At 48.0% G+C, this 19,890-nt stretch overlaps 1 protein-coding gene across 1 annotated transcript in view; it reads left to right on the forward strand.

Moving 5' to 3' along the window:
* Positions 1–18,622, forward strand: part of CHAT (choline O-acetyltransferase) — a 54,246-nt gene extending 35,624 nt beyond the window's left edge. Inside the window, exons 10-15 of the mRNA XM_032266811.1 lie at positions 780–908; positions 3,163–3,285; positions 6,266–6,407; positions 6,548–6,610; positions 13,068–13,205; positions 15,505–18,622. Coding sequence (XP_032122702.1) covers positions 780–908; positions 3,163–3,285; positions 6,266–6,407; positions 6,548–6,610; positions 13,068–13,205; positions 15,505–15,774 — 865 coding nt within the window. The 3' untranslated portion in view covers positions 15,775–18,622. The remainder of the gene's footprint in view (positions 1–779; positions 909–3,162; positions 3,286–6,265; positions 6,408–6,547; positions 6,611–13,067; positions 13,206–15,504) is intronic.
* Positions 18,623–19,890: the final 1,268 nt, after the last annotated feature.

Consider the following 19,890-nt stretch of genomic DNA (forward strand, 5'->3'; position numbering starts at 1 on the left):
ACACACACACACACACACACAGATGAATTTGAAACCAGCTTTGAATAAGATATCATGTGCTCCACAGGCCATGGAGAGGAGGTAGCAGATTAGGGCAGTCAGGGAGAAGTGTGGCAAGGAATTCTCAGGAACGTCTGCTATGAGAGAGGGGAAGCCTACATTGATACCTACTTCTTGTCCTGAGTCAGGGCCAGGCCCACAGCTGCCCCAGCACAGGGGGAGTTCTCTGAGCCTCACTGCTTCCAAATCCCCAGTCTGGGTCCCTCCTTTGCTTCTGAGCAGGACTCCTCTGTGCCTTAAACACATGGCGTTCCTTCCTCCACTCCCAGTTTTACACATTGTCTCCTAGGATCTTCTTCTTGCATCTAAGTCTTCAATCTCTTCCACGAAACTCTAGGGTCACTGAAACCCAAACCAAGCCTTGTAGTCACAACCCTTGTAGAACAGAACACAGCTTGTTTCTCTCTTAAATTTCCCTCAAAGTGTTCTGTAAGTGTTAGGGTGTAACATGGTCTAATAAGAAAACAATGAAAAGAAATAATGGGTTTTGGAGTCAGGTGGAACTGGATGGCACCCTGGCCCTGCCACTGAATGATTCTGGTGGCCTCTCTGAGCCTCGGTTTATTTATCTGCACAGTCGTTCAGGGACAGGCTCGTACCCCCTGAAACTCCGTGGCTGTAAACACTGACAGCTAAGATGATTGCAGAGGGCAAAGAAGCAATGTCTCCCTCAGCTCTCTGGCCACAGGGCCTCAGGAGGTCGCCTCTGTGCCCAGCAGGACACAGAGCAGCAGGAAGCTGGTTCGTGCAGACTCAGTCAGCGAGCTCCCCGCCCCCCGGAGGCTGCGGTGGAAATGCTCCCCGGAAATTCAAGGCCACTTAGCCTCCTCTGCGGAAAAACTTCAAAGGTAAGGACAAACCAAAGTCTCCTTCAAGGGGGGCCCCTAGGGACGGCTCTGCCCCTGCCCACTAGCTCCCAAGGCTCCTGGAAGTTTCCAAAGACCCCCGGCTCCCCTGCCTCCCCTTGGGCTCCACCTTGTCCCTATACCTCATGGAAATGTAGTCAAACTAAAGGAGAGTTATAACTCTGGGGAAATAACCTTGCTAAAGTATCCATCATTTCCATAAAATGCAAACGCAGAGCTATTTTTTTTATGATTTATTTATTTATTTTTTCACAGTTTCACCTGACTGAGCAGAGTCACGGCTGGGAAATCATCCCCTGCTTTCGGGGAGTAATAAACAACTGGTTTGAATAGGTCATTTGAATTCAAGCTATTTCAATTTGCTTGAATTTACATAGCAACTTGACAAGGGGGCCTTTTTCCCCAAGGTGGGGGCGGTTCAGGCCCTAACCCTAACGGGACCCCTGAAGGAGGGCCCAGTGCTGGGGCAGCGTTGAGCAGTGGTGGGAGCCGCAGCCTGGCAGCCATGTCCGCACTGTAGCTGTTGATTCCCTCATTCAGTAAGCGAGCACGAATGCATTCACTCACTGGTTTGCTCATTCATTCATCAAACATGTACAGAGCTCTCGTGTGTGCCAGGCCTGTGGCAAGGCTCTGAGAACACAATTAAGTGCCGTGGGAGCCGCACTCCATACTTTAGTGGAATAAGCAGACTCCCAGGCCAACACGTGCAACACAGTAATATTAGTGCCAAAGGCAAAAACAACCACGCTGACCTGAAACCACAAAGAAACAGAAGCTGAACTCTGCCAGGACTGTGAGGGAGGGCCTTGCAGAGATGGGCTTGAAGGATGGATAGGAATTCATGGTGCAAGCAGATGGGGAAGAGACAGAAAGGCAGCTTCTTCAAGCTTGTACAAGTTCATAATGATGCGGGCTGGTTTGGAGACCAGCAAGTGAGAGTATGGCCAGAGCTGGGACACAAAAAGGAAGTTGGGCTGCACTGTGACGAATGTCACTGTCCTCCGTTAAGGGCCTAAAGCCTGCCCTGCCAATGGTAAGGAGCCTCTGGAGGGTTCCATGCAGGGGGTATGGGGACGCCCCCAAGGAGGCTGCGGGAAGGGCACATGTGAACAGGACAGAGTGTAGCCAGGCTGGGCAGCTGAAGGGTGAGAAGGACCCTTCTGCTGGGAGCTGCTGTGGGAGCGCCTGGCTTTGGTGGGCACGGCACAGCTCAGGTGTGCTATAAAGCAATGTCCACATCTCAGCTTTGCAGGGTTGTTCAGGAGGTAAGCCAGGGGCCAGGGCAGTGAGCTGGTGGGTTGGTGAGTCCTTGGGGGCCGAAGTCCACTCCCTTCCAGGAACCTGAGCAGACTCCACATTCCCCGAGGCCCCCAGCTCCTCCCTCCTGAGGCTGAGAGAGCCAGGAAAGGCCCATGGATGGGGAAGCAGGAGGTTCCTCCCCGAGGGGCCTGAGGAGCCCATACAAGGGGTTAGGGGCCTGAGTGGGCACAGCTTGGGGGAGAGGTTTCCAGGTGGCTGTGGTGACAGTGAGCTCAGTCTGTCCCAGGAGTCTGTCAACAGGTGGGTCTAAGGGGCAACTACTTGTGGGAACTGGGTCACCTCTGAGTCCCCCCAGTGTCTCCAGCACCTAACCCCACCAAGAGCTGAGCTGCTGTGAGCAGGAGGAATACTTCAAGGAGAGGCAGGCAGGAAGCATGGCGTCCCGAGGGAAGGTGTGGGTGTGGGCTCGGGGTGCCCACTCAGACTCTGCACCCACACACGGCTGGTGGGCAGGTGCATGAACCTTCCAGACACTGCTCAGTGGGCAGTCAGCCAGAACCCCAGAGTCCTTATGGAGGAGGAGATTGGTCAATATGGGGGCCGGCCAGTGCTCAAGAGTCTCAGTGCAGACTCCTGTAGCTCTGACAGTGAATGACAAAGTCCCAGGCATATCACCTGTGTCACAGGGAGGCCCTGGCTCACTGCCACAGCCAGGACCATCTCTCCATCCACTCTCCAGAGCAGGGCCGCCACCTCGCCCAGCTGAGCTCACCTTCGGTCATAGTAGTCTTGGCCCAGCATGCCTTCTGACATTTTCATAGTTCAAGGTGTGTCTCTGACACCTCAGTGCACTCCTGGAGGGCAGGGACTGAGTCCTCACCTTCCAGAGCTCTAGGACACAGAGCCACCTCAAGAAGCCTGGGGAAACCCTCTGGTGTATGCAATGCAAGCAGCTTTTCTTTTTCTTCCTCAGAATAGTAAAGAACCTTGACTTCATTGTCTATAAGTTTGACAACTATGGGAAAACATTCATTAAGAAGCAGAAATGCAGTCCTGATGCCTTCATCCAGGTGGCCCTCCAGCTGGCCTTCTACAGGTGAGTGGAGGTGGAATGAGTCTGTACCTGGGAGGGCTGATAGACACGATGCTGTAGGATTTAGGGTCTAGAAGCATCCTGGGGGAGGGGCAGCCTTCTGGGGCGTGGAGGGCTGGACAGTGACCGAGGCTGCATGAAGGAGGTGCAGACCAGCTGGGTTACAAATCCAACCTCAGAATGAGAAGGAAGTGCCATCGGGGAACTGCCTGGGTGATGGCGCTGGGGCATGGAGCTCCAGAGGGCTGGAGTGTAGAGCTGAGAAGAGCCAGGTGGGGATGAGGATCATGGAGGTGGGCGGAGGGGCTGCTCTCCATCCCAACTTCCGCCATCTCACCCAAACCCTGTTGCTGCAGCCTGTTCCTCCCCAGTCTTCCCAATCTTGCTAAGGAAATAGAACCAGCAGCCCCCTAGCTGATCAAGACAAAAATTGTGGACTCATCATTGATTCAGCCCTTTCTCGTATCCCCGCACACCGCCATGTCAGTTCTCCTCCAAATGTCTCTCACCTGCCCTGCACCCCAATAGCCATGGCCCCTCCCAGGCTGCCATCAGCTCATGCTTGGCCAACCGCAGCACTTCCTAAGGTCACTGCTTCCACTGTTAACTCTAATAATCCTGTCTTCATGAAGAGCGAACTTTGAAATATGCAAATCAGACTAGATCACTTTCCACATGAAACTTCCCAGTGCCTTCACACCAGCTCTCTCCTGCCTCCTGACCTTTGCCCTGGCTGTGACTCTGTCACCCACCTCTCACCATCCTCCACACACACCAGCCCTTTCCAGCCAAGGTTCCATCCTGCAGAGCCTTTCCCCCTCCCCTTATCTGACGCAGCCATCTCTGGCCCCCTTGCCACCCGTTCTCTGTCTTACCACATCGCGTTTTCTTTTTCTTTCAAGACAATTGTTACTTATGTGAATTACCTTACTGGTAGATTTGCTGCCTTTGTTTTTTAGCCTGTCCCCCCAATCCTGACACTTTGGACATCTCGCATGCCTCTGAGTACCTAGCACCCACACCAAACCTGACACAGAGTAGGTGCCAGAGACTGAATCACAGATGGGAGATCACAGAAGTGATCTGGCCAGGTCTGAGATTTAGAAAAAGCTCTCTAGTGGTGGCCCAGGTCATTGTGTGTTGGAGAAAGAGTAAAGAGGAAGGAAATCAGGAGTGAAGGCAGGGGGAGAGGTCAATTAGCCTTTACAGAAGGTGAAGAAACCAAAGTGGGCAATCAGTCTTCCTAGATGTGGCCAGCTCCTGACAGTTCCAGGGCTCCAGAAGCAGCAGCTCAAAAACTTTTGGCTACGAACAGTAAAGCTCTGCCCTCAGACCTGCCTTCAGTTTGCACCTTCCATGAAGGCCATAATGTGACCCTGCAGTAAAGCCAGGGCAAGGCATTTTCACTAATAAGCAGGCAGCACCCGTATGGACACAGCAGTCCAGTGTCCCCTGTAATTCTCAAGGAAGTGAGTGCAGCCCCTTTGAGTGTCTGTCCTGTCCTGACACCTTGGGGAAGGCTGACGTCATCTCACATGAGGACTGGGCTTGCCGCTGAGACGTGAAAAGGCAGAAACCTCACCAGCACTGAGATGCTGCAGGACCTACCTGGCATTTGGAACGGCGGTCAGTGCCTTCTGAAACGCAGAGGGCATGGGGCCGAGATAGGCTGTGAGGTCGGCATCCTGCCGGAGCCTCTACTAGGGGTGTCACTGAGCCCAGCTGCTCAGGACCTATCTGCCATGAGCGGTTCCAAGTTTCAGATCCAGAGCTGCGGGTGCCAGTGCAGCCTGCACAGCACCCCTCCTCCACCTTCCTGTGGGCTGTGCTGTCACTGGACAAGGCTGGGAATGGACACAGCCAGAGGCTCCTGAATTCATCAAATAGCCAAAGAGGATCTGCTTCCCATGAGCAGCATTCTTCAGGCTCTAAGCTGCAATAATCACAGTTGTTTTTATCTGCCCCTAGATTCAGCAGAAACCTAGAGGCTGCCTGAATTGGGCTTGGTCAGTGACTGGCCAGTGATGGCGTTTGCCTCCAGGGACCATAGAAACAGGACATGAGCTCCTTGCCGTAGTCTTGGGGAAATTTGTCAGAGTGTACAGGAGGTCATTCCCGTGCTCACCAAGCAAGACAGTGTCACACATCCTGCAGAATTGGACACAGCCTTCCCAAACCTCCAGGAGCCCAGCCAGTGAGGGAGAGACACGCCCTGAATGGCTGAGATGTGGGGCCACGACTTGCAGAGTGACACTGGGCTGTCACTGCTTCTCTCTGAGCTCTGTGTCTTTTTTCCTCCCCCACTCCCAACACTTACTGACTGGTGAGAAAGGGGGCGTGCCCTCCAGGGCTGCAAGCCCAGGGACACTGGCTCAGTTCCCATGCATAAGGAAAGAGGCTTCCCCTGGCTGGTGGCATAGTGGCCACTGCTGCTTGGGTCATGGAAATCAGGGAGGAGAGGCACAGCCATGGTGCCCATGGGTCTGTCAGAAGCTCGGCCACCCCTGGAAGGGAGGGCCTGGGCAGCAATTTACGCTCACCACCACTAAGGCCCCTCCCTGCTTCCCTCTGGAGGTCATGCTTGAATCAGTTTAAATAAAACAGGATTTCCTCATGGGTGGGAATGATTAATGACACAATTATTCCATTCTGTGTTATTCATCAAACACTCATCAGGTCTCACAGAAAACTGGGTTTCCCACCAGGTTGGGAATTTTTTTTGAAGCGCTGCCCATAACTTCCTTATTTTATGTCAGTGCAGCATCCCCTGTTGTATACAAGCAAACATGGCTCTCCATGTGGGAGGCTCCCCAGCGTCGTCTCTGGGAATTCCCTCTAGAATTCTATTAACATTAAAATGAAATATTCTGCCGAGTCAAGTCAGAGCTGTGAAAATAAAGCCTGCTGAGGTGATTTTTCTTTCCGAGTTTATGATTCCCCAAGAATAAATTACCATGTGCCATTCATCCTTCGTCCCACACAGGCTCCACCAAAGACTAGTGCCCACCTACGAGAGCGCATCCATCCGCCGATTCCAGGAGGGACGGGTGGACAACATCAGATCGGCCACTCCGGAGGCACTGGCTTTTGTGAGAGCCATGACTGACCACAAGGCTGCTGTGCCGGTGAGTCTCGCCCCACCCCATGGCCACAGGAGACCAGTGAGGCCGCTGTGAGCTGCCCTCGGCTCGGCCCTCTGAGCACCAGACGCTTTGGCTCCAAGCAGCCTTTTGAACCCTGCGCTGCCTCTGTGTTCTGTTGACAGGCTTCTGAGAAGCTTCTGCTCCTGAAGGATGCCATCCGTGCCCAGACTGCATACACAGTCATGGTGAGTGATGTCGCACCACCTCACAAGCCTGCACTCAAGCTGTGCCTGGAGCCTGGCAGAATGGATGCCACGGCATAAGACCACGTGTGAGGGCCCAGCCACCTGTGACCCAGGGACTTGGCACGGCCGCTTCACCACTCAGCTTCTTGTTTCTTAGTTTTAGAACCTAAGTAACACAGCATTCCTGCTTTTGACGTGGATTTTATAAGAATACAATGAGTTACCACTTTTCAAACCCTTTGAAACAACTATAATGATAATGATAGCACCTCACATGTGTAGCATGTTGCAGTTCATACAAGAGGAGTCAACCACGAGAGGAAGGGGCTCGAGCCTGGCAAGCAGTGTAGGCTCACACAATTGCAGGCAAGGCAGTGTCTGTTTCCACTGAGGGCTGCTTTTGCCTCTTATTTTCTGTATATTTATTCATACTACCTGTGAATAAAAAGTCTTTCCTGAAAATTAATGGGGAAATCAAAATTGCAAGGAAAATGTTTCCCTAGTTTAGAGAAATAATTTATTTTCTGGCACTGCAAAGCTATTGTTTGCAGTAGCAAACAGTAGAGAATACGCAACGACTTGGGCTGTTATCAATACCTTTGTTGCAAGTCATTCTAACACAGTCTTTGAAGGATCATATAATCTATGAAAAGGAGCGAACAAATTTCACTCTAGATGCCTGAAAACAAAAACAATGCATTTCTGGATTTTAGAACTAGCCAACATAGACTTTCTCTAATTTAGTTGTTAGGTCCCAAATTCATCTAAATACTTAAGCGTTTGTTCTATTTGGGGAAAATGTAGCACCCCAGCCACTCATGTATTCAGTGGGTGTTTTTGTTTTCTTTGTTGTTGTTGTTTTGGCCTTCATGCTTTATGCCAGACAAGGTGCTGGGTGCTAGGAAACAAAACATGAAGTCTATAAGCCCTGTCCTTAGGGAGGCTGCCATGTAGCTGAGAGAAGAGGCCCTTCATCGTGAATACCAACCCCATGCGGAAAGAGCCTTCAGAAAGTAGCAGGGGACATAGAGGAACCAGCTGTTTGCTCTGCTTGGGAAAGCCAGGACGAATTCCCAGGGGAAGTGGTGCTTCATGTGAGACACAAAGGATGAAGAGAGGCTTGTCAGGCAGACAAGGGAGGGTTGGCTCAAGAAGGGCACCGGGTGCAAAGGCAGAGAGCCTTAAGAGAATAAGACCATTTCGAGGAAAAGCAGTGCATAGTTTGCAAAGGACAGTGGAGCAGGGGAGATGTTGGATTTCCCTGTTACCAAGTGTGTTACAGTAACTTGGTAGAAGAAGGACTGGTTGGAATTGGGATTAGGAATGTTTGCCACGAGGCAGAGTTGCTGGTTAACAACGTTTCTAATACTGAGAGAGAGCTGGTGTTTGGATTGGAGTAGGACAGGTGAAGGAAAAGATGTAAATGCCTCCTCTTGGTGGAAGAAACTCTTCCTGCATGGTGGACTACACACAGAGTTGCTGTCATTCTCTCTGAAACTCTCTAGAAACAATGGCAAGAGATTTTTGAAAGCCATAAATACACTAGAGCAAGAGAACAGGAAAGCAGTGGCAGCAACGTTTTAGAGCCAGAAAGTAGAACACGTGGCAACCAACTCAGCAAACAGTGAGAGAAGCTTGGGGGACTGGGTAATTGATGAACAACAGAAACTTACTTCTTACAGTTGTAGAGGTTGGACATCCAAAATCAAGGTGCCAGTAGGTTCAGTGTCTGGCGAAGCGTGCCCTGTGCCTCCAAGATGGTGCCATGTTGCTGCATCTTCCTGAGGGGACAAGTTCTGTGTCCTCACATAGTGGAAAGTGGAAAGGTTGAGGGCTGAACACTGTGTGCAGCCTCTTGTATAAGAGCCTTAAAGACCATTCATGACCTAATCACCTCCTGACGGTCCCACCTCCTAATACTATCACACCATGAAGTTTCAACACATGAAGTTTGAACAGGACCCAAACATTCAAACCATGGCAATTGATGATCTATATAAAAAGCAGTTGGATCCTCAGTTCCTCTCTACCACCCCAGGCAGACAGGTTACTAGCTTCCTCCCCAGAGGTGGACTAGAAATTCATTATCTGGAGAAGCAGAAGGATTCTAGACTTGAGGACACTAAGTGCAGGTGAGGGAGGGGATACTGTACTGAAATTAAATGGTTAATTAAAGTCTGCTGCTCACTTACTACTAAGCCCTCCAGCCACTCAGCTCCATACACACTGGGAACTAGCTCTGTTACCACCCCTCACTAAGCAGGAGAGTAGAAGATTTCTCTGGGGTAAAATTGACTAGGACAAGAGAGAACACTCACAGAAACTGATGGTTGGGGCCCACAGTGAAAGAACCTAGGCAGCAGACGGGATAAACCTCCTGGTTTGCCAAGAGGCAGAGATGCTAGTTAAGAACCATTCCTATACTGAAGGAGAGCTACTGTAAGGACAGTGAAGCCCACAGGTTAACAAATACTTTCTCACACATAAATCTTCTAGTCATATTTTCAGTGCTTTATTCTTAAATACAAATAGATAGACATAGATCCCCAGACACTGAGGAGACATGAAAGAGTAAAACCAACACCAACAAACATTTTTTGCTAATTAAAACATATTTTTTAAATTTAAAAATATATTTTTAAAAAAACTTGAAATGGGCTAAGGCAAGAGAATCACTTGAACCCGGGAGTTGGAGGTTGCAGTGAGCTGAGATCACACCACTGCACTACATCCTGAGCAACAGAGCAAGACTCTGTCTCAGAAAACAAACAAACAAAACTTGAAATGAAAAAACTACAGGAAACAACTGAACATTTTTTAAGTGACCATCGAGATTTTTTGAAAAATAAAAAGAGTTATTACATCTATATATGATAGGAAACAAAAAACATTTGTCAAGAAATAAAAATAACTCTGGAGGAAAATATGGTAGAAAAAAATTCAGTGAAAGAATTAGAAGATAATCTGAGACAATATCCCCAAAATACCAACACAACTAAGACATGAAATATAAGAGAGAAAAGAGACTTAGTCCAAGAGAACAATATTCCAAATAACAGTTGTTTAGAAAGAGAAAATGGTGGAGGGGGGTCCTCAACAAAATAATTCAAGAAATTTATCCAGAACTGAAGCACATGAGTGTCCATATTAAGAGAGTTCATTAAGTATGTTGCTTAGTAGATGGAAAATACTCATAGCAAAGGATATTTTACAACACTAAAGATGAAGAGAAGATTCCAAAATCTATGAGAGGATAAAAAAAAAATCAAATACAAAGATCCATAATAAAGATGTAATTGATTTCTGAACAGCATCATTGGAAGGTGAAATATAATAGAGCAATGCCTTTAAATTTTGAGAGAAAGTGACCTTCAACACACATTTCATACTGAGCTAAACTATCATCAAGTTTGAAGATAGATGAAAGACATTTTTAGACGGAGAAAGTCTCAAACATTTTACTTATTAAGCACCTTTTCTCATAAAGGTACTGGAGAATGCAGACTTCTAAAGTGAGAAAATAAAACATAAAGAGGAAATCATATGCTCCTAAAAATCAGAAGATTTAACACAAGAAAAAGATAGAGGAATCCCCCAGGATGATAGTAAAATGAGATCACAAATCAACAGTTGTTGGGCAGACCTAGAGAGCTATCAGTCCATAGAGGAGCAAGAAGTGAGAGGATGAGTGAAATTCTTGCTGCGTCTCTAGGAATCAATTTGAAATAGATATATGGGGCCAGACACGGTGGCTCATGCCTGTAATCCTGGCACTTTGGGAGGCCAAGGCAGGTGGATCACCTGAGATTAGGAGTTCAAGACCAACCTGGCCAACATGGCGAAACCCCATCTCTACTAAAAATACAAAAAATAGCCAGGCATGGTGGTGCATGTGTGTAATCCTAGCTACTCAAGAGGCTGAGGCAGGAGAATCACTTCAACAGAGGTTGCAGTGAGCCAAGATCACACCACTTCACTCCATCCTGGGTGAAAGAGCAAAACTCTGTCTCAAAAAATAAGTAAATAAAAGAAATAGATACATGGAAAACTAAGGAAGTAGAAAAAGATTATATATTTTCAATTTTAGGGAAAACAAAAAATTCAATAAGAAAGGAAATCTGATCATAGTACACTACACGACCCAGCTGTGAATACTTGCTTAATTATACTTATGTATATTATTCTGTATACATGATTATACTGTATCTTGATCAAACAACAAAGAGTTAAAACATAATTTTATTGGGAAGATGGGAGAGTAGAAGTGTGCTGGGGGGGCAGAGTCATAAAAGAGCTGACGTTTCACTGTCTATAACAAGAAGAATATAGGTAAAACTGAGAAATTCAGTAATGGTAACCTAAGAATGTATTTGGAGGAAACAAAGTAAATACCCAAAAGAAATAGCTAAAAGACTATAAGGAACTGCCTCTATGGGGTGGGAATCCATGCTGGCAAAATGACCTAGGCTTTTGGCTTATTTGGATTTCTAAACCATATAAATATATGACAATAACAACTTTAAATTTATGAAAATATCTAGGAAAATACCCTCCAAAGCATTGCCACAGGGTTGTGTAAACAATTTTAAGTTGATGAGAACGACCAAATCAGAGAGATGGGTTTGGGGAAAGGAGAGGTACAAAGACACTTAGGAGGTGAATCTGGTGTATGGTTGGCCATGGAGGGTAAGGAAAGTGGAAAAGAAACAAGGAAACCTCCTAATAACTAGTAAGCATATTTGCTGGTGGTCGTGGAGAAAGGAATTTCCAATGGAGGGGCAGACAAGGTGGTTCAGAGCCCCCATCACTTACTCTCCCAGTGCTCTATGTTTTTCCTTCCTCACACTTGAGTTATGATCATGTTTTTTTGCATGGTTGATGAAATTGGCCCCCTACTACACCATAAGCTCCACAAAGACTGAGTCTACAACTGTCTTGTTCTCTGTTGCAGCTCCAGGACCTGAAGCCCTAGGCATATAGTTGAATATTAATATTCCCTAAATGAATGAATGAAAGACTGAATGATAAGTCATTTTACTCTTTACTACTCATGGCTCTGAGCCAAACAACCTGTTAACTCAATCTCTCTTGCTACAGTTATTCCGAGGTGGCAAAAACAAGTATGAGTTGACCTTTCATAGGGCAGCTGCTTCTATGGACCAACACAAATCAGAAATTAAATAGAGGAAAGCAGAGAAATTTAAAAAGTGGCCTCCTTCATAGATGGACCCACCATTCTTTCCTTCTGTCCTAACAGGGCACATATAAAGTGAGCTGTGGTTGTGTAATGTTTGTCTTTTCAGCCTCTAATTAGGTGCATTCAGAGACACCAAAGCCTGAGTCATCTTTATGCATTCATTCGCAACTGAAAGAGAACAGCTGTCAAATCCCAAAACGTGCCTTGTAAACCTAATCCAAGTTCACTGTGATGGGGGGTTTCCTACTGTGCAGAGCTTTGACAGCTAAGTGTCCATCCTATGGAACTGTGAAACCCCCAGAGATAATCACAGTTACCCTGATGTTGACCCAAGGTGATTGCTATGGGTCAGGGTGGCCCCCTGAGTCTCCCTCAGTCCTCAGAATTGCTCCAAATAAACATGTAGTCCAAAAAACCAGTGTGCATGCTACATACCCAGCCTCAAGTGGGAGAGTTGTAGAATGAGTACCCAGCCCACTTCCAGCCACCTCACCCTCCGTGAACCCCTCCTACATTGATATTCTGGACCTTTCTCTATTTTTGTATCCCTTGATAAAAGTTTAAATATATTCTGATAAAAAGAAAAAGACCTTTTATCATTCAACTGGCTCTTTCCCCTTGAAAATGCCAGCTGAGCCTCTGCTAAGATGTCTAGTTCCAGTCCTAAAACAAGTTCTTAGATTATGGATCCAGTTTAAATGAATTGATCCTGAGACCAGGAAATGGCAGCCAAGATTCAGGAACAGATCTCACAACCTCTATCCTCCATCCGTTGTTCCCTGGGCTCCTATTGGAGGAGATAGCGTTGGTTGTGGTGAGAGTCTGTTCGGGACAGCCTGGGATGCCCTCCACAATGCTTGCACAGGATCCAGCAGTCCCCAAGCCCTGCACATAGCCTTCTTCCCAAACTCTCTCCCTGCCCAAGAAGTTGGCAGTTGGGATGTCCAGGCCAGCCCCATTCTTTCAGAGAGCCAGGCAGGCATAGGTGTGTAGGGGATGCTCAGACTCTCTGACCGTTAGCTCATACATCTCAAGCTAGAACCTAACCTGTTATGGACTCATTCAGTGCATGTAGAAATGCACAAAGGCCCAGGAGCAGAGGCCATGTGGTACGGCGGTCAGTATGAGCAGTAGCGGGCACTGCATAAGCAGGAGCATGGCTGCTGAAGTCACCAGTAGTTCTGTAGACTAGAGAGGAGGAAACAAGGAGGTGCAGGGGGCCCACTTCTCATCTCCTCTTCTTTATCCCCAACTACTTAGGCTATAACAGGGATGGCCATTGACAACCACCTGCTGGCGCTGCGGGAGCTGGCCCGGGCCACATGCAAGGAGCTGCCTGAGATGTTCACGGATGAAACCTACCTGATGAGCAACCAGTTTGTCCTCTCCACCAGCCAGGTACAGCCCCCGTGCAGCCATCCCCCAAAAGTATTGTAGTCAGCAAGCTTTATTTTCTTTTTTTTTTGAGATGGAGTTTTGCTCTTGTTGCCCAGGCTGGAGTGCAGTGGCACGATCTCAGCTCACTACAACTTCCGCCTCCCAGGTTCAAGTGACTCTCCTGCCCCAGCCTCCCAAGTAGCTGGGGATTACAGGCATGTACCACCATGCCAGGCTAATTTTGTATTTTTAGTAGAGACAGGTTTTCACCATGTTGGACAGGCTGGTTTTGAATTCCTGACTTCAAGTGATCCAACCGCCTCAGCCTCCCAAAGTGCTGGGATTACAGGCGTGAGCCACCACGCCCGGCCAGCAAGTTTTCTAAAGAGCAGGGACAACAAGCCCACTGGCTGGAGTCAGGCAAATCCTGCCTCTGCTTTTTCTGAGCTATGCGACGTTCAGTAAAATAATGAATGTTCACTAGAAGATGGTTTACTGGCCAGGCTTGGTGGCTTATAACTGTAATCCCAACATCTTGGGAGGCTGAAGCAGGAGGATCACTTGAGCTCAGGAGTTTGAAACCAGCCTGGGCAAACTTGGGAGACCTTATCTCCCTATTTTTAAAAATTAGCTGGGCATGGTGGTGTGTGCCTGAAGCTCCAGCTTCTAAGGAGGCTGAGATAAAAGGAGTGCTTGAGCCGGAGAGGTAGAAGTTGCAGTGAGCGCTGATTGCACCACTGCACTCCAGCCCGGGCGACAGAGTGAGACCCTGTCTCAAAAAAAAAAAAAGAAGGTTTTCCATCTCCTAAATGGGAGCAATCAACAGGCCCTACTCAGCCATGGTGGAGACAGTACAGGAACACACCCAGTCTGGTGCCCTAACCATTATGCCTTACCACCTTTCAATCGATTACCACAGTTTCCACGGGCTCTGACGCCCAGCAGGTCTGGAGTGAAGTCTTGGCTCAGACAGATGCAATGATGTAGAGAGAAAGCCCAACCCAGGGCCTGGCATGGACAGGGCCCTCTAAATAGGTCACAGATATTATTATAAAGGCCCACACAACCAACAACAGAACACTCGTCGCCAGTCCAACATCTAACCACCACAGCAGCACATGCTATGTGAGGGCCACTGCCACAAAGACAGAATGCAATCCATTAGACAGAGGTTGTGGTTCAGGAGGGGAAATGCCCCACAGCCATCAATTTACTAAAATGCCACCTCATCTGCGAAAGCTGGACGCGTACAGGGGTTGATAAGCTGTGTCTGAGGATGGAAGCCCACTTGGTAATTGGATGTTGTCATTATGGCAGTGAGCATGCAGATGTGAATAAACGAGGATAGAACACAGCACCATAAATTCCTCAGGAAATCATCCATGGGCAAAAACTGCTTCGGAATGGCTTCATGGCCTTCGGCTATTGCACGGCAAATTTATCTGACAATGCAGTGACTCTATTAGCAAGACTAATGGTTTGTTCTGCCCCATTAAAACGACCAGTGCCAAAGGCCTGAGCACACAGCACCAGAAACCTGTAGGTTTAAAACAAACCAGGCCCTGTACCTGCCCAAGAATCCTTTGTATTTTTTCCTCCCCAGGACCAGCTAATAAAAATAATCTGGGGTGTGGGGGTTGTGTTGTTGTTTTCCAACTGGAAAGTCACATTTGTGGCTTGAATGCCTTCAGAAATATACTTTCTTGGTTTATGATCTGGATTACAAAATCTCAGCCCTCTGAATTCAAAACATACTAGGTGCATAAGTAAAACTCCAGTTGATGGCAATCTTTGAAACACCCAACGCTGGGTAATTGTGCATGACCAGGCTGTGGGGAGAAATCAGAGCAGCCAGGCAATACTGACAGTAATTAAGGATCTAGGGAAAATCGACAGAGAGGATGGGCCAGATTTCCTCCAGTTCATAAATTCCTCCCTCCGAGAAGCATCTAACTGTGGGGTGCCACTGGGGGGCTGTTTAGTAAATTACCTGATTGCCTCTGTGCCTCAAATGGCCCCCAGGTGAAGGGGAGACTCAACCCAAGATGCAGCACCAGGTCACTTTGGGAGCTTCCAACTCCACACGTAGAGCAGATTGCACACCAGGGATTGGGCCTGGGGCCCCGCATCCTCTGATACCATGCACTTAAATGGGTCTGTTTTTATGACTCTGGCTGTGTCCATCCATGCTGAAGCAATCACTTGATTTGGTTAATTCAGTCAAACCCCCAGGTGAAAAACAGTCAGAGAAGCCAAGCCCAGTCAAGGCTGGCAGGCTAAATTCCAGAACAAGCAGTTCCTGACCTGTCCTTTCCTCTAGGTGCCCACAACCATGGAGATGTTCTGCTGCTATGGTCCTGTGGTCCCAAATGGGTACGGTGCCTGCTACAACCCCCAGCCAGAGGCCATCCTTTTCTGCATCTCCAGCTTTCACAGCTGCAAAGAGACGTCTTCTAGCAAGTTTGCAAAAGCCGTGGAAGAAAGCTTCATTGACATGAGAGACCTCTGCAGTCTGCCACCGCCTGCCGAGAGCAAGCCACTGGCAACAAAGGAAAAAGCCACGAGGCCCAGCCAGGGACACCAACCTTGACTCCTGCCACTAGGCTTCGCCTCCTGGACCCCGTCTCTAGAGCAGCCAGTCCCTGCCAACCCCTGCTCCCATCCCTCACCCCAGCTTTCCGCAGCTCCCTATCATCAGGGTCCAACCCACAGACCACACAGAGACATCACACAGAGCCGGAGTGTTGGGAGGAAAGGGTTCCCTCTTTATGCATGGGAATGGTCATTTTCAAGGTACCTTTGGGCCTGCACACTGGGAAATGGGACCAGCCTATCCCGGAGGTAGCCTAGATGCACTGGGGAGCTACACTGAGGACTCCTGTGGTCCTTGTAAGCTTAGTGTTCATGTCTCCTTCCCCAGCAGAACCTAGTGTGTCCAGGTGATGCTTCTGCCCAACGAATGAATGAGTCACCCTATTACATGCAATGTACCTAAATGAGCTAAGAAGGAAGAGGCTAACTCCAGGTCATTACCTCTTTTCTTTTTGCAGGGAGAGGAGGCTTTGTTTTGAGATTCACAGCATTCCGATCATGGCATTCCCGGTGCCTCCACTGAGCCGTACAGTCCTGCAAGCACCGCTCCTCCTACACACACCACAGAGCCCAAGTCCATTTAAAATACAGTAACTTGGGCTCACGAACACATTTCCACTTTCGCTCCCAGGTTCAGCCTTCTGTTGAGCTCAGAAAATGGTGTCCAGCTATTCTGAAAGGAAAGAAAAACTTATCTGTGACTGCCCTGGAGTTGCTGCCACTCTCTGCTCAGCAGGTAGCATCAGAGCCAGTCCAAGATGAGTAAACAGCACAGCCCCAAGCAGATGGTGCCTGGTGCGGGTGGGTTTCTGGAGGACTCAGAAAACCCCTTCCCGGGATGCTGCCGTTTACATTTTTTCTGCATCTTTTCCCCTCTCCTTCCCATTGTACGTGGTCCAACAGGTGGAGAAGAGAGATGGTTACTTTGGGATTTTCTGTTTCTGTTGTTTTAAGACAGATATTTTTAAGAAAACCATCCTGAAATTAATTTCAGAAAATCTTAGTGATTCAAGCAGGACCCTTAGGCAGGTGGGCTCCTTTATTTGGAGCAGGCTATCCAGGGACTCTGACAAAGACCCATGTGGTAGAGCATAGAGCAGGGCTCTCTGCTGGCCTCAGGGACTGAGGGGACAGCTGGCAGAGAGCGAGGCTGGGAGGAAGGCACAGCCCTGTCCAGAACCAGTCCCAGCCCCAGCTCCAGCATGGGCAGGACAGGCAGGTCAGCAGAGGCAGACTTGAGATGTCCCAAGAGACTGTGATCACAGTGGAGATGCAGGAGGCACTTCCCATTGGAACACATTATTATAGGAAGTCTAAAGGGCAGGGAAGGGAGTGAGAAAGCAACCAGAGAAATCTACAGCATAGAGCCTGTGTGTTCTGCTCACATCCCTCCAATCCTGCTGCTTCCTGCTGAGCACTCCGCTCTAGCCCAGGGATCCTGCAGGCGCCCCCTCTTCCGGCCACTGTGAAGGCTCTCACACTTGGGCCTGCACTATCACAGGCCGGCAGAGGTGGGGTAGGCATTTGACCTTTGCTCAGCTCTTCAAAAACATGAGCAGCCTCAAGAAGTGAGTTCCTTGAACCCCTGGTTTTAGATGGAGGATCTCTATTAGATGTTGTGGGAAATTTGGGCATTGCCCTTTGAACACACAAACTTAAGTCATTGGTCTGTAGCTTCACACTCCTTCCCTCCCATGGCCACCTTCCTGCTCTGCTTAGGAAGTTGCAGCACAAGGATCCTGGGGTTTTCTGGGGGAAGGTAGCTCACCTACTGTAAGTTGGCCCAAAGCTACTTGTCTGTTCTCTCCAAATAACCACAGTACAGATCCGAGTTCTCCTCTGGTTCCTTTCCCTCCGTAGATTTCTGGGCAGACAGAGAGCTTCAGCTATGGGCCAGGCAATTCCACCAACCCCAGCCAAATGACATGCATGCCCAGATACTCAATTCCCTCCACTGTCAAATAAGAACAAGAATGTCCCCACTTGCAAGATTATGAGGACTAGAGAGCATGTGTGTCAAGGACCTTGCTGGGTCAACAATTCATTTGCCTTTGTCTGGGATCTGCTAGCAGCTGTAGCCAATGTCTAAAAGACACAGGGGCCAGGAGAGAAAAGGGAGGAGAGAACTAAGTCTCTCCTAGTCTATGGCATGCCATTACAGGGTTGAGCAGAGGCAGGGAGGCTTCGTGGGGCCTACCTTTGGGATGACTTTACCCCAGTGGGCATTGTTTGGGTGGTTTTCTTTTAAATTATTTACATTGATATGACAGACCCAAACTCATATCTGCAATTCTCCGAGCACATGGAAAGGTAACTTACTCTGTACATTCAGATATCAAACTATGCACTGTGAGAGCTATGAGAAGCGCAAACAGTAAATGCTTGGCAGGAGGGAACACCTCCTCCCTCTGAGGATGAGGCTGGAAGCTGGTCTTCCCCCTCCAAGAACTGACGGGTGCACTGAGTCTTTATGCAAAGGCAACACTGAGCCATGGCCGAGGGTATCTCTGCGGGCATCCTGGGAAAGGAGCCTACTCCAGGTGTCCCCAAAGAGATGGAAAATGAGACAGTCATTTGGAACACTGATGGATAATAAAATGTATGTGGCCACCTTACAATACTGCTAAATTGCTAAATATATAAAGTTAATATTTGAGTTCTATTTTTATAAAATAGTTCTAGATTTATGGCAATATATACATGTGTATAGCCTTTCCATTTTAATTTCTAGTTTTGTGCTTTGAAGAAATATATGTATGATTAAAGAACTGTATATTGTAAGCATTAAATTCAAATTATGTAAAGGTTGTAAGTCTATATTCAATAAAAAGTAATGCTAAGAGAGATGATGTTGGCCATTGTTTCTACCCAGACTTGCTTTAAAATATAATGTCATAAATTCTCTGAGTGGGTCAGCAATTCATTTGCCTTTGTCTGAGGTCTGCCAGCAGCAGTAGCCGATGTCTAAAAGACACAGGGGCCAGGAGACAAAAGGGAGGAGAGAAGTCTCTCCTGGTCTATGACATGCCATTGTGGGGTGGGGCAAGGGGCAGAGAGGCTTCATGGAACGCTTGTGATGAGGCTGACAGAAACCTGGGTGTAGACAGAAAGTAGGTGTCTCTGCTTAAGCCTGCACAAACAAGTGTGGGCAGCATGGAGCAGAGGGAAGGGCACAAGGCTTAGAGGCCGGATGCCTGGACAATGAACACAGCTCTAATTTACTGTGGACTTTGGGGAAGTCACTTCACCTCTCTAGGCCTCAGTTTCCTCATCTATACAATGGGAATATTGATATCGTATTACTCACTTCCAGAGTTGTAGAGAGATGATATGAGATGGTCACTGTTTGAAAACTTAGGAAGTGATGTAACAGCCAAGCCTTCTTGTTGCAGGCTCACACGGACATATGCACACAGCTTCTTTCGCCCTGTGCAGCCGACATACATTCCAAGCTGGAAGATGTTCTCACAGCCATGAAAATCCACAGAATCGGAAATGAGATTCCACCAAATGGAAGCCCAAATGCTTTCCAATTAGACCCTAAAAAGAACCTTGAAGTGTGTGTGTTTGTGGGATTTGGGATGCGGGAAAGGCACTATTCAAAGAGAGAATGGCTAAGAGTCGTCCAGGAGGAGTGGAGGGGAAAGGGAAGAACAGGATCTGAGCAATGTGGGTTTTGCTCTTATCACAGATGTCGTAGGCAGCCCCAAAGTAACCAGATGGGGAGAGAGACACCAAGAGAAGGGCAAGAGCAGGCAGCAACATGCAAAACCACACCACCCTCCTGCGGCCTCTGAAGCTCCTTTGGGATGGTATTGGTACAGAAGCAAGGAAGAGTCCCTCCCAGGTTTGCAAGACCAGCTATAAGTTTCCAAATTACTCCTAAGCAGTTCTCCCTGGAAAGTAACAAGGGGGGTGGGTGGGGAGAGAGAAGAAAGAGAGAGAAAGAAGAAAGAGAAAGAAAGAAAGAAAGAAAGAAAGAAAAAGAAAGAAAGAGAAAGAAAGAAAGAAAGAAAGAAAAAAGAAAAGAAAAGAAAAGAAAAGAAAGAAAGAAAGAAAAGAAAGAGAAAGAAAAGAGAGAAAGAAAGAAGAAAGAAAGGAAAAGAAAGAAGGA

Source organism: Sapajus apella, unplaced genomic scaffold (genome assembly GCF_009761245.1).
Source record: "Sapajus apella isolate SASKATOON/1434 unplaced genomic scaffold, GSC_monkey_1.0 scaffold161, whole genome shotgun sequence".
In the NCBI taxonomy this organism is placed as follows: Eukaryota; Metazoa; Chordata; class Mammalia; order Primates; family Cebidae; genus Sapajus; species Sapajus apella.